Raw genomic sequence first — 15,442 nt, forward strand, 5'->3', positions numbered from 1 at the left:
AGTGAAAACAAAAATACCTCTCTAACCAACGTAACATATGTAGCTGAAGTTAGCGATGCAGATGAAGTTTAGCATAGGCTACCTGTTGTGGAGAAATATGGCCAGCTCTGCGTCAGACTTGATATTCTTCGTTTGACGAAGACGTCACCATCTCAGGAAGCTCCTCCGATGTCCACTTAATTTGTTTCTTGTTTTAATTTTGAAAATTTGCCTGCCTCTTATAGGCGTTCATGACTACAACTGACAGCTGTTGACAGTTGGCCTTTGCTAATTTGGCAACCCAAATAGGAGGACGCGCTAGCCCATTATTAATACGCTATTCTAGAATTAATCGTTCAAAACATAAACGAAAATTCCAAGAGATTCCGCCCCGTAACTGATTTTTTTTCATGGGTTTTACAGGGTTTCACGGGTTAGAGTAATGTTGTCAAATAGGCCATTACTTCAATTCATCGTGTTTCCTCACTCTCTGACAACATATGGTGATCATTTTTGGAATGGTTACAGTTTATTTTCCATTATTTCCTACATACTGGACCTTTAATGTTCCCATTATCTACCATATTAATCTGGGGAACATACAGTAGGACCCTGGGAACATAGGGGTGCCCCCATAGTATCAATACTGGAGTAAATACAGTAATGTTATTGGCCACTCTCCTTGAGCATATCTGTACCAGAATTGAACTATGAAGTAAACAGCCCTTACCTTGGCTCCGTGTCTCTGTGTGCAATTTGAATGGGCCCACCTCAGTGAGACCATTCCGATGGTTAAAAATGGGGCAGCGTGTTTGGTCTTTACAGGTGCTATATGGATTTATTTTTAAAACATAAAAATTACCTAGAAATAGCAACAGAATGTAAAACAGAAGACTACCTCAACAAACAACTGGAATGCTGACAATGTGCAACGCTATAAATACTGTAAATACAGGATTTTTAGAAGAAAACACATTCAAGCAACTTATCTGATGGATAATATATAACTTCATGGAAATTATGACATGTTTCCACACTTTTCAATAATGGTGTACAGAAGACTCAAGTCATTCATTTAATAGCAGATCTGTGTTTATTGAGTATATAGCATGGTTTAAAAACACAATTTATATGTTGGGAGCTTACACCTTAAATAAACTCAGCCATGGCAAAGCCAATATCACAATTCCGTCATACGATATTTTTCTCCAATAAGGGCTCTTCATAAAAAATCCTCTTAACGTCCAGGGCACTGAGATTCAGAGTTTGGTAGCTTCCATCTAAAATAAGCTCAGCCATGGCACGACCAATGGCAGGAGATTGTTGCAGCCCATGTCCACTAAATCCAGTGGCAAAATACATATTTCGCACCTGATGATGGATTCCCAATAAGCCATTCTGATCAAAGGTGTTGTAGTCATAAAAACCAGCCCATGCACTTGTAACCTGCCACAAAAACAAAGTAGTCCATTAGTCAGAGGCATAGAACATTTTAAACTGGCTACCATCTATCTGTCTATCTGTTGTCTGTTTTACTTATACCCTTTTCCATTTTGGACAGCCATGGGTAACCAGGTTTACCTGTCACTACTAGTTGTATACTGTAACACTGTGTATGAAACAAATAAATCTTTCTCAATCTGAATCATTTGTGTCCTTGAAGGCACGCTTTGTTCATTAAGGCACCTCATCACAGTTTTTAGATTTAAGATTCAGAGAGACATAATGACCAATTTATTGGTCAAATTCCACAAGTCTCCCATTGACATTAGTGCAGCAAGGGCTTACTCTGGTCTGCATAAATGGGGATTTCCCCCCTCCCCCTTGCAATAATAGAATGCGGAAGTTGTCGAATGTTTGCACCTCTCGCTCCGCTTTAACCCTCTCTGGTCAAGCGGAGGAAACTTTTTGTGAATAATCATAGTAGCCTATTTTTCAACCAGGCAAAAGATTCTGAGCCGCTGTATGCTTGTTGGCTGATGACGTTCCGTGAGAAAAAAAAACATACATGTTCTCACAGCTTATGTTGAAATATTGGGCATCTATTGACTTTTGACTTGCAAGTTAATCCATTCAATTTTCCAATACAATAAAGAGTTTTTACAAGCCCGACCGTTCTAATTTCGTTAAAATTTTAACGATGACCAATCATCTAATATCTCAACTGTCCAATGACTGATTTTATTTCTGAAATCTTCCCCCTAATGCTGACAACAGAAGCTTAAATTTGATATGATTGGTTAAGGGGTTTATGGCGCGAAATGTTTTGGATACTTGAAGATGAGTCGTGAAAAAAACTTTTCACTTCTAGTCCATGGGCCAGAGCAGAAGTTGGTATCACCAAAGGTGGCAAAATCTAGCAATGATTTTCGTAATCCTCTATGTCTGAGAGATATGTTTTGGTATGATAACCTTTTCTAAGTGGTAGCTTAGTTGTATTTTTACTAGCTTTTATACCCATACCCAGTACAATTCACAATACATGCCTATGTGTAGGTATAGCTGTATGCAAGTGTGTGGGATGATGCGATATGTCTTAATCTATGTTATATCATATGTAGATGGCATAGGCTTTTAGAAAATATACAGTTTAGATGGATAATTTAGCTTTTAATGAATTACATAAGCTAAAATGTATCCGTCATACACTTTTTCACCTATATAGGATTAGATAGAGGCAAAAGACTAAAAGTGGGTGGGTCAAATCCAAACTCTTGCTATATCACATCTAGAGAGTATAGGCTTTTAGAAAATATATGGGTTAGATAGCTGTGTAAAGTGTATTCAGCTATTTTAGACCCATAACTATTAGCTGTCCATCGAAAATCAATGCATTTCAATGTAATGCAAAATACATTACAGAACTAAGGTATAGTGGTATGGAGGAAGTTGTGAGATGTCTCAATGCACATTATATCACATCTAGAATATATAGACTTCTCAGAAAAACATGCCATGATATTTCAATTCTAAAGAGAATGCATGTAGATCCTGCATAACTATTAGGCCTAAATTCTGCTTTTTCAATTTGTCTGGAACTAGATTTCTTTTCTGAACATTCTACAGTACAAATATAAACTGCCAACTTTAGAGTGTGTTTATCAGAGTTGCCAGATTGGGCGGGTTTTTGAGCGTGAATGGGCGGAAATCACTCAACTCACCTCTGGCAACACTGGTGTTGGTGTTTGTTGGGCCACAGGGCCAGTATGTGGATGGAAGCAGTTTAGTTAGGCTACAGAACAACAATGGCTGTTGTAGTGTTAAAAACAGATTACAAGGTCCTGTTTATTTTTATTTGTGTTATGATTCAGATGTGTGAGAATGAGTAAGGATATGACCAATGACTAGGCTACTTGTGAAAGACTAGATATAATAACCCAACCGGCCCAAGTAAGGTACTAACATCATTATCAAGCAATGATGTATGCTGTAAACCGTACTGTAGACTTCCCCAATTTGTGTGTGAACAAAAGAAAGGACAAAAATTAGGGGCAGCCGTGGCCTACTGGTTAGCGCTTCGGACTTGTAACCGGAGGGTTCGAACACCGACCAGTAGGCACGGCTGAAGTTCCCTTGAGCAAGGCACCTAACCCTTCACTGCTCCCCGAGCGCCGCTGTTTTTGCAGGCAGCTCACTGCGCCGGGATTAGTGTGTGCTTCACTTCACTGTGTGCTGAGTGTGTTTCACTAATTCACAGATTGGGATAAATGCAGAGACCAAATTTCCCTCACGGGATCAAAAGAGTATATATACTTACTTAAATAACATACAGAGATGTAGCCTATGTGTGAGAGAGCAGTTTCAGTTGGTAAGCTAGAATACTGTAGCCTAGAAATCTAGACGCGCCCCTAGCGGCAGCAAATTATATTTGCTGCCAGGGCTAGTCTAGCAACTCTCCGTTGGCTTGTGAGCTCCAGAAATCAAAACTCAATCAGGCCAATGAAATTGTGTATAGAGTCGTTAAGTGGGCTTAACATAATGATTGATGGCAGAGTTGCAATGGTTTGGCTTGAATTCCCTGCTACTTGAAAACAAATAAGATAGATGTTGCTGTTGGCGAACAGTGTAACACGAGTTAAGCTTTTATTAAGTTGGCAAACGTTTGAACTAGCCAATTAGCTCCGCTGGTGGGAAAGGCATGGGACTCATAGCGCTGCCGCTGTCCTATTGCGTGCAGAGGGAATTTGAAAGACAACTGATTATCCCGTCCCTCGGACTGAGCACTGCGAACGGTGAGTGCCCAGACCCTACATTTTAATGTGGGTCTGGCTCGTCAGGCTAAGAATACTGATGAGAGTGGCAGAATACTGATGATGCACAGTCAAGCCACAGCTCAAGCCACTGCACTCTCACTCTCTTTCTCTTCCTCACATACACACACACATACTTCACATACACAAACATGTTCTCTCCCTCACATACACACACACTTTTTCAGGGCCGGCGCTAGCCATTTGGGTGCCCTAAGCACAAATGCTTGGTGGTGCCCGTGGTGTGGTGTGTTCCAAAGTTAACCTTACCAAGAGTTGTTCCCAATCATCATTTCATTACGTTGTGAAAGTGTCCCTTGTAGCGTTACTTTTTCACTACACAATTAGATCGTTTGATCATAATTGATAACAAACGCCAAAAAAGCGTGCTGAAATGCAAAGCAAACTAGGCTAATAGGCTAAAGTTACCTGACTATATCTCTGATGGCTCAAAGAAATAGCAAACCCAGATTAAGCATAATCAGAAATAGCATTGCTAGCTAGCAACCTGAGGATGGATTGCTAGTCTTATGCACCGATTGCTAACGTTAAAGGAAAGTGTTGAATTGCATTCAAAAACCCATAATCCATATCCATATCCACAACGTAAAATAACTAGCTAGCCAGCATCAAATCATTTGCAATGTAGGCCTAACACTTGAACATGAACATGGCTAGTAGGAGCTTACGTTACAAAGTGTATTGACGGTAGTAGTATTACCTGGCATAAGCATAGGCATGCATACACGCAAGGGCTACAAACCCTTTTTTTATTTATTTAAAACATTGTCTTAGCTGCAAGCGCGAGCATCATCCCGCTGTCTCTTCTTTTTCCTTTTTTCCGCCCCCGACTCTTAGTGCCTTTTCAAGGCGATGTCTACTCTCTGCCAAAATTTGGGATTGAGGAATAATCGAACAGACCACTGGGAGGTGGGGGAGGGGGGCACCAGAGGGAGACTGGAGAGAGGGCTGCACAGGAGATTCACCTTTTTCTCGACTAATTTGATCTAGGCCTATATTACTTTTGTATTGCTTTTGCATATTAACATGCTTTAGACATATTTTATTTGTTATTAACACTAGTAGCCTATTGTGGTGATTTTTCACGACCCAGATTTTTTGGTGCCCCCCCAGGCACTTGGTGCCCTACGCGCAGTGCGTGATGTGCGTGTGCGGAGCGCCGGCACTGCACTTTTTCACTCTCTCTCACTCACACACACACACACTTCATATATTCCCTCTGTCTCTCCCTCTCTCGCACACACACAGTCACACACACTGTTGCTGAGTAGGAAAAGGCCTAATTTTAGCACATCATTCCTGATATATCTCTGTTGCTTTTAAATTGTTGTACATCCCAGAATAGAGAAGCATGGCAGAAGGAAGTAGTGGTATTCAGGAGGAGTGTTTAATACATTGTTCAGATGATAAACCTTGTGGCACCTACTGTATGAACATAAAGTCATGGAACACACTACTGAGAGCAGCTGAAATAAGAGCCTATCGCCCCATCCTTGATCTTGCTAAAGATCTCCCTGAGGGTAGAATACCATCCATATTGTATCACAGAAAATGGCGTAGCATCTTTACTATAAGGAAACTGCTTGACAAGATCCTTGCAAAAGACATATCTGCAGAACTGTCTGTCACAGAGGACCGAAAGGGAAGGTCCAACGACTTTAAGAGTTTATGAGGCCAAATGTATACAGGTGCTGGTCATATAATTAGAATATCATCAAAAAGTTCAATCATGTCAGTAATTCCATTCAAAAAGTGAAACTTGTATGTTATATTCATTCATTCATTTATTATAATTAGAATATCTTCAAAAAGTTCAATCATGTCAGTAAATCCATTCAAAAAGTGAAACTTGTATGTTATATTCATTCATTACACACAGACTGATATTTCAAATGTTTAATTATTTTCATTTTGATGATTATAACTGACAACTAATGAAAATCCCAAATTCAGTATCTTAGAAAATTAGAATATTACTTAAGACCAATACAAAAAAGTTTTTTTTAGAAATGTTGGCTAACTGAAAAATATGAACATGAAAAGTATGAGCATACAGCACTCAATATTTAGTTGGGGCTCATTTTGCCTGAATTACAATCCGGCATGGCATGGAGTCGATCAGTCTGTGGCACTGCTCAGGTGTTATGAGAGCCCAGGTTGCTCTGATAGTGGCCTTCAGCTCTTCTGCATTGTTGGGTATGGCGTATCACATCTTCCTCTTCACAATACCCCATAGATTTTCTATGGGGTTAAGGTCAGGCGAGTTTGCTGGCCAATTAAGTACAGGGATACCATGGTCCTTCAACCAGGTACTGGTAGCTTTGGCACTGTGTGCAGGTGCCAAGTCCTGTTGGAAAATGAAATCTGCATCTCCATAAAGTTGGTCAGCATCAGGAAGCATGAAGTGCTCTAAAACTTCCTGGTAGACGGCTGCGTTGACCTTGGACCTCAGAAAACACAATGGACCAACACCAGCAGATGACTGTGGAAACTTTATACTGGACTTCAAACAACGTGGATTCTGTGCCTCTCCTCTCTTCCTCCAGACTCTGGGACCTTGATTTCCAAAGGAAATGCAAAATTTACTTTCATCAGAGAACATGACTTTGGACCACTCAGCAGCAGTCCAGTCCTTTTTGTCTTTAGCCCAGACGCTTCTGATGCTGTCCACTCTTTGTGAATCTCCCCCACAGTTTTGAATGGGTGTCTATTAATGTGCTTGGACACAGAGCTCTGTGAACAGCCAGCCTCTTTAGCAATGACCTTTTGTGTCTTGGGGTTTTCATTAGTTGTCAGTTATAATCATCAAAATGAAAAGAAATACTGTAAACACTTGAAAAATATCAGTATGTGTGGAAGAAATGTATACATTATACAAGTTTCACTTTTTGAATGGAATTACTTAAATAAATAAACTTTTTCATGATAATCTAATTATATGACCAGCACCTGTATTTTGTGACAAATGTAGCAAGTATTTGAAAGGTCAAAGGACAAAAGAGAGTCTAACAAAATGAGTTAAGACCAGTGTTGGGAACGTTACTGTTACAAAAAAAAAGTTGATATATGTCAAAGATTTTGGATTTTTTGAGCAGTTTTGAGCAGCCAGTTGAAATGAGTAGAACAGGTGTTTGAAGCAATATTTATTAGATAGATAGATAGATAGATACTTTATTGATCCCCAAGGGGAAATTCAAGATATATTGCACATAGACAGACCTAGTTGACTTCAGCCTGTGTCATAGGTTTTTGTTATGAGGCAGAAAGATCTAGCTTTTGCTGCTTGGAGGACTTTGCTCCGAGTCCTTCTTTGCTAGTGGATGGCGAGCTATCATCTGTGGTGGAGGTATCGGTGTTTTTGGCCACTAGCTTTAGATGCGTGTGTGAGATGCTTCATTAAATTAGAGTTGCTTACAACGGATGTCGACAAAGTCTTCGCTCCTGGACATAATGTACACATTACATGCACGTTCTTGCCTTGATGAATTTGAAGTAGTGCTTATATCTCCACCTTGAAAAGGCCAACTTTTCGGATTGCTCCTGACCTCTGCTGTTTCTTGAATCTCTATTTTAGCGGTTGCGTGTGTGTGTGTGGCACGTGTGCTGGCAAGTGTGTACAAACACTGGCTCTGATTGGCTATCATGAAACATGACTCTGCCTTAGCCAATCATAATCGCTTACGTCGTTATTAACCCACCTCCTCACTAGCTGTGAGCCAGGGTGCATGGATTACACCAGAGCCTGTTTACGGAGAGCCGGATCACTCCCTATTAACGCCATTGTACCTGCAATATGTTGCAGTTCCGCTAGGGGCGATCACGAATAAGTGCAAAAACAATGGGGGTCTATGGAGCTAGACGGCTAAATTTGTCTCTTTCACCTGGTTGTCGTTGAGAAATTGAAGATTCGATTGTGGTTTCTGCAAGCTCAATATGGATTATAGGTCAAAAGTTGAATGGACGAGTAGTCACGTCCTTTCGATTTCTTACAGGTTGGGTCGTTGTTGCCCACAACACACTAGCTTTCTGCTAATGAATGAAGTCATTGACACATTTGAAAGGCTTTTTAGAACAAATAAGTGACTCAAAAAATATAATACTCAGCGGTTTGTATTTTCTCTGCCCCCTCTTTTGACTGCAACATTCGAATTTCTGGGCAACAAATTATATCCCGAGAAAAGTAGATTTGAGGGGTACAGCTCCATAGGCCTCCATTCATTCTGCACTTATTCGTGAGCGCCCTCATGTGGAACCAGAAAAGGAACTGCAACCAGTTCAGAAACCGGAAGTTTCCCGAGAGTGGCGGTTCTCCCCTTATTAGACATTCTCTGATTACACACAGTTTATTCAATCAATGCATAGTAACGCACCGCATGTAACGTCCAGTAACGTTAACGGCGTTGTAACGACGGGAAAAGTAATTAGTTAGATTACCCCATTAGTGAAAAAATAACGTCGTTACCTAACGCCGTTCTTTTAAACGGCGTTATTCCAAACACTGGTTAAGACCTGATGACAAAATCAGAAGAGCAGCCGTCAGGAAAGGTTACAAAAGAGTACTATCCATAGCCAGTCGTGACTTAGTAGCAGCAGAAGGCCATTACCATAGATCCTGCTACAGGGCGTACACAAAGGGAGATTCAGACATAGACAAAGATGAAACTAACTTGACCTGCAAATGTGTACGGACCTGCAAACTTCCAGACTGCTCCTGTCTTTCAAACAAATTAAAGTGCACGGAATTGTGTAGGTTACAAACTTGTAGCAATCAGATGGAGGAAGAGGATGATGAGGAGAACATAAATGCCAGTCTGGATGAATATGATGATAGTAATGAAGATTAAAAATATATTTTTGAGTCCTCATTAATCTTGTCTTCAAACGTTTGAGCACATCAACCTATAAATTCCACTGTAGCCTAAAGTTGAGCCATTTTTGCAGCCAAGACATTATGGTCTCTAAGCCAAACATGCCTATTCAGCCATTTAATCCATATATTTTCTAAAAGCCCATACTCTCTAGATGTCACAAAACATGAGTTTGGACTTGATCCACCCTTTTCCATCCTTTTGCATGTATATATTAATGTATTATATAGGCGAAAATGTGTACTTTTATAATGAGTAATTTTATTTAATTTAGCCTGCATCATTAATGAAAAACTAAATCATCCATCTAAATTTTATATTTTCTACAAGCCTATGTCATCTAGATGTGATATAACATGGATTAAGACATGTCCCACCTTCCTCCAGACTTTGAGGCACCCATATCTGTACATAGGCTTGTATTGTATAATTTACTCTGTGCAGGTATAAAAGCTAGGAAAAATACCACTAAGCTACCACTTAGAGAGGGTTATCATACCAAATAATGTCCCTCAGGCATGGAGGATTACAAAAATCATTGGTAGATTTTGCCACCTCAGGTGATACCGATATGTGATTTTTTAGGTCCTGGCCCATGGACTATTCAATCGTACATGTTGACATGCACCGCCAGATGCCACCTGCACTTCGTTGGAGTTTACCTCGACTGGAAACCACACAGCTGGATAAACTGAGGTAATATGTTTTTACATCGTTTCTAGTTATGGTTAATCTTAATTTGTAGTCATAAAATCATGTTATTTGACAGTAATATGCTTTCTCATCAGCGTCAACATTATGGCATAGCGGTGGCTAAGTGCATCGTCATGTAACTTTAGCTAGCTGCATTACTCTGAACTGCTTGCAGTATTCTCGTTTGCTTTTGATATCAGTTATTTTCATTTGACAATTTTATTTAAAAACCTGTTAGTATATAACCTGTAAGTAAGTTTGTTTTCTAGTACCAATTTGCTTGTTAGGTAAGCATTATATTGGCAAGTCAGTATAGCATACCAAGGCTGAATAAATCAATGGGCGCCCTGTTTCTAAGTTGAACATGACATAACATGACATAACATGAAATAATTTGAGCGATATTTTTACTCCTCTCAATATGTAGTTATAGAAAACAAGATGTGAAATCGCGGATTCTGTCAGAAATGTAGTGCTAATTAACTTATTGCCTCTCCTCAGGTTGTTACCTCACTAGGCAGTTTGTAGTGAACTGTTTTACCTTGCTTCTAAATGACAAAATCAGACGTGCTTGTCTCAACATTTTCTAAGATGGCATGACTTGATATTCTACTCTTCTCAATATGTAGTTATAGAAAATATGATGTGAAATCACATATTATGTCAGAAATGTCATTATTGCATTTCAGCAGTTAGTTACTAGGTGAAATGTAATCTGTCTTTATCTTAATGCCAGCCAGGCAATCAGATTTAGGGTAGCTAAACCCATGTGTAAAAAAATGACTTTTCATACTTCTAAATATGTTTGAGTTACTCAGAATGCTTCAATAGTTTAGGCTACCTCTACTTGTGTATGAATGTGTCCAAATGCGTCCTTCTCCACTGTGTTAAAATAAACAATTTCTTTCGTTATCGTTATAGGATCAGAAGATATCTGTCTTTCACTGTAAGGCTTGTATTTCATGATTTGCATTTAGCAAAAGCCCCAGACAGCAGCAGAGAGGTAATCAGGATTCGTTATTTGTAAAAGTTGTTTAGCCTACTTCGTTGGACTGTGCGATCGCAACCCCTTACTTTCACTTTCCGCTGCACTCGGCAAGCCGGTAGCCTAATAACGTGGGATGAGCAGTGTATGAGGTTGCGGAAAAACATGAGGTGGAGAAAAACATTAAATATTTAAATATCGCAAGTTATATCGTTATCGCAGTACTCAATAAATATCGCATATGTAACCCCTTCTACTTGTCTGCGTTGTGTTTTCCCAAGAAATGGCAAGGAGACGTGGAACCAGTTCGTCATTTATTGACCTGGCATGAGAGATAACACTTGAGGGATTCCGTAGCAAGGCAGCAGCATGTATTTTAACACAGTATGCGCTGGCTCTAATCCTCAAACTATATAGTATTTATGAATAAAGTAAAAATGCAATACAGATATACTAACAAATTGTATAACATGTACCTGGCATGAGAGATAACACTTGAGGATTCCGTAGCAAGGCATTTTAACACAGTATGCTAATATGAGAGGGAGAAGAAATATTAGCTATCCACACGTGTGATTTGAAACTTCGACGTAAAATGTCTTCTATTGTACAAAAACACTACACAAAATACACAGGTTACATTGGCAAAGGAAGTGCATAACACCTCGAGACCATTGGTGTTGATTTGGAATGTTTAGTAATGAATTCTAATCTAATTATGTGGGAGTTCTGTTTACATACAACTTACCGCTGGCTCTAATCCTCAAACTATGAGGAAAGCCACGCAGTTTTACGTGTATGACCACTAGAGGCCAGTACTCAACCAAGTGTTACCAGTATGTAAGAAAACAACTCAAAAATGAGTACAAGTGGAAGAAACCAAATAATCACTGTTACACATATCGAATGTTTTCCTAATATCGTGCAGCCCTAATTTCAAGTTTGGCAATGCAGAATCTGATGTTGAACCTAGGTTTGGTAGCTACAGCCAGAAAGACTTTGCCGAAATTGTGTGTATATGTGTGTATGTGTTTATTCTCAACAGGCTTGTTCTATGTCAGGGGTGGGCAACTAATTCCCCCAAGGGGCCACATGACAAACTGGGACTGTTGAGGAGGGCCGGACCCAAAATACCGAACTCAAGTCTGAACTCAATTCTGTCCAATTCTATTCTGTTCTTGTATAACATTAAGTAAATTATATGGTTTTGTTTACTACTCGTAAGAACAGATGAAAATGTGAGGGAGCAAGGAAAAACAGCAATAGGCTATTTAACCTATGTCCAGTATTTAATCCTCATTCTCGAAAATGATTTTTTGACATTTTTTTTTTTTTCAGTTTTCAAAGACTGATATAAAAAAGTACTACAATATCTATATAATTAGGCTAGGCCATGAAAATGTGAAGGAGTCACACAACCATAGGCCTGTACCACCATTTCATCAACACTCAGCAATATTTCATCATTAAATCATTACCATCATTAAATTAACTCTATGCCGAATTAGACTATGAAAATGTGGAGCAGACAATAGTAGGCTGTCATTAGTTAATCAACATGCACAAAGAAAACTATTTTAAAAATGTAGGCTATGTTTTTGCTTTAACTTATGCACAAAACTGTGATTGGTCAACTCGCCCTGTGTGTTGAGCCGGCTGCTTCAAGCAACCTGTGGGTAGTAGCATCATACTAGTTCGCTAACATAAGCTTTGCAAATAAACTCAGACATATTTTGGTTACAGTGACGGGGTTATCCGAATGTAAACTGTCTATCTGCCAGTAACGTTTTAAAATTAACACTTCGTATCGCCAACAAACAGCAGGAGTTCGTTCTGACAACCTTTGCGGTGGTGAGCGACGCAGTAAGAGACACAAAACTTTGAAAGGTTTACGCCGACTTAAAGGCAACTGCATTGTGTCGACGCAGAAGCATAAATTCTATTCACCAGCACATCAGTGAGGGTGTTTACATCGTATGCATCCACGCACAAATGTATGGGCGTACAAATAGCAGTCACTTTCAAAATAAAAGCAACGATATTGATTTGCGTGCATTATCTCGATTCTAGGCTCTTGACTATTGTTCTTTCACGGACCTTACGCGGGCCGGTCAGGGAAAGCCCACGGGCCGGATGTGGCCCGCGGGCCGTATGTTGCCCATGTATGTTCTATGTAAATCCACTTACAAATGTTTAGAACACATTGATTTTTGAGTGATGTTGAAGTTGATTGTATTCCTAGCTTTTCATAAATAATACAGTTTATAGATGTATATCATTTTCATGTCTCTATTTTCTATGTCTCTATTCAGAATTGATCTTCAATAAATATACAGTATACTTACTTCCTGTATTACTGGTAAGGTACATGTTTTTCTTTTATACATCATTATTATTGACTGTAGCATTTGCTTATATACAAATAAATGGTTTATTCTTATGGACCAAATAAATCTAAACCATTGTGTCTGACTTCATTATTAGTTTTTATGCATACTTTTATGTTTTTGGTGAGAAAGAGAATGTGAATTCTGTCAACATTCTAAATCCCGTTTCCTGCATTTTTTACACTGATCACTACATTTATCATAACTTTTGAAAGGTTAATGATATTCCAATTCAGTCTTTTTTGTTAAATAGCCCACAACTTGCTGAACATATCATACACTCTATATTGTTCTCTATCTCGTATAGAAATATGATGAAAATTCATTTTTATGTGAATGAAATTCAATTTTAACGAATTTCAGTATACATTTGGAGAGGATTTTCAAAGACTGTTCATTTCTATATCAACATTACCATATGTATTTTACATCATTCGATAGAACTGACCCTTCTGATTACAATGGTATGTATATCCCATTGATGGTATGTATTATACTCAAGAAATACGTTTTTTTGTGTAAGGAGGTCATCCAGCACCAAAAAGGGAATGTTCGACACGGGCACGAAAGGGTTAAAATAACTTTTTCTTAGTTTTACATTGGTTATACCACTTGATATGTAAACTGTATGAAACTGTAAACTATGAAAGTCCAACTAAGTAGCTATTTGTTTTATCAATATTTGAGGAAGATTTACACTCAGCTGTAACTTTTCACTCAGCAGACTCTCAAGGTCACTTGGGGATGAGGCACTATCCTGTTTACTCTTTTCCCTCTTCACTTCAACATAAACGTTCTATGAATGCAGTTGTACCACCCTGACATTTCAGATATGCAAATTTCCAGACCCAAGTTTGGTAACATTTTATTTTAAGGTCCACATGTTAGCCACTGATACATACCTAATTAATTCCTGTATTAGTGACCTCTAAGGCATGTGTTAGGCAACATTAATCATTTGTTAGGCGTGTATTCACAAATGTCTTGTTCATGACAAATTAGGCCTTTGTTCTTGATATAATCTTAATAATGACCTAGTAAGCCTTGATCTTTACTTACTAATTAGTAGTAAATACCAAAAGAGAATATGTATAACCAAAGTCCTTATAGGCAAGTCCCTCCACTCGGCGGCCATATTGCAACGCTTTTTGGGCACTTATCGGGCATCTATTTTGGTAGAAATGCGCCTGCGCAAGGCTTCACGACATCAATCTTGCTCCAGCGGCGAGATCACAACACATGATTGGCACGATGTCTTCACAACACACCACATTATTGGATCAATGTATTCACAACACAGCACGATTGGCTCAATGTATTCACATGTCGACGTTTTGCCGCAGAAGGGGTGTGATATGCGTAGACAACTGCCATATTGTTGTTACAAGCTAACCCAATGCATTTCTATGGAGGACTTTTGGAGTGCTGTGTCTCCTCATAAGAAAGTCTCTGGTATAACCCACTAGTATACTGTCTAAATAAATTCCAAATAATGGGAGAACAATTGTAGAATAAGCAAGTATATGGCTCAACCTCCCTGCACTTCACTGCCCAGGTTGCTGTGTCAAACAGCACTTAACAACTTAGTGATTGGTTCCCATTCTAAAGTGGAAACTGGTCCCTTAGCAGCAAGCACATTATCATCAGTAATATCTATGCAGTATGTACTTACTAGTCATGAATTGGTTCCATATTCTGAAGTCAGGCATTACTCTCCCTCTGATAAAAATGACATGATGGGAACAGTCTAGAGACTATACAAGGAGATGCTTTGAAATTTTAATACTAAAACGGGTAAAGCAAGACAATTGTTCCTCTCTAACATCATAAACCGGAACATGAACAATGCTTGAGTCCTAAGATAAGATAAGATAAGATAAGATAAGATAAGATAAGATAATCCTTTAATTGTATCCCAAAGGAGAAATTTGCTTTGTTACAGCATCCAAGACAGTGAAGGAAAAAAACTTACAGACAAACGCCCCCCCCCCCATACATTATCAGTAAGACATGCAACAATACACATTCCTTGGACATGCTCCCCTGCACTATACCTGTTTGAGCACATGTGGGGAAAGCACAACCACTGTGTACAGCCATATATCACAGTAACAGACAATCTCATCATCCTAGTCCTGCACTAATGCTAAAATACATAATAAATAAATAAATAAATAAATACAACAAGTGTATAAATAAATACAACAAGTGTAGTGTAGTGGGCGGTGGTAGTGTAATGGTTAAGGAGCTAGGCTAGCA

General features: G+C 39.0%; 1 protein-coding gene across 1 annotated transcript in view; it reads right to left on the reverse strand.

Annotated features, from left to right (window-relative positions):
• Window positions 1–1,053: 1,053 nt before the first annotated feature.
• The window catches only part of foxred1 (FAD-dependent oxidoreductase domain containing 1), a 103,826-nt gene continuing 89,437 nt past the window's right edge, over window positions 1,054–15,442 (reverse strand). Inside the window, exon 11 of the mRNA XM_042086220.1 lies at window positions 1,054–1,425. Coding sequence (XP_041942154.1) covers window positions 1,171–1,425 — 255 coding nt within the window. The 3' untranslated portion in view covers window positions 1,054–1,170. The remainder of the gene's footprint in view (window positions 1,426–15,442) is intronic.

Source organism: Alosa sapidissima, chromosome 3, assembly GCF_018492685.1.
Source record: "Alosa sapidissima isolate fAloSap1 chromosome 3, fAloSap1.pri, whole genome shotgun sequence".
Taxonomy (NCBI): domain Eukaryota; kingdom Metazoa; phylum Chordata; class Actinopteri; order Clupeiformes; family Clupeidae; genus Alosa; species Alosa sapidissima.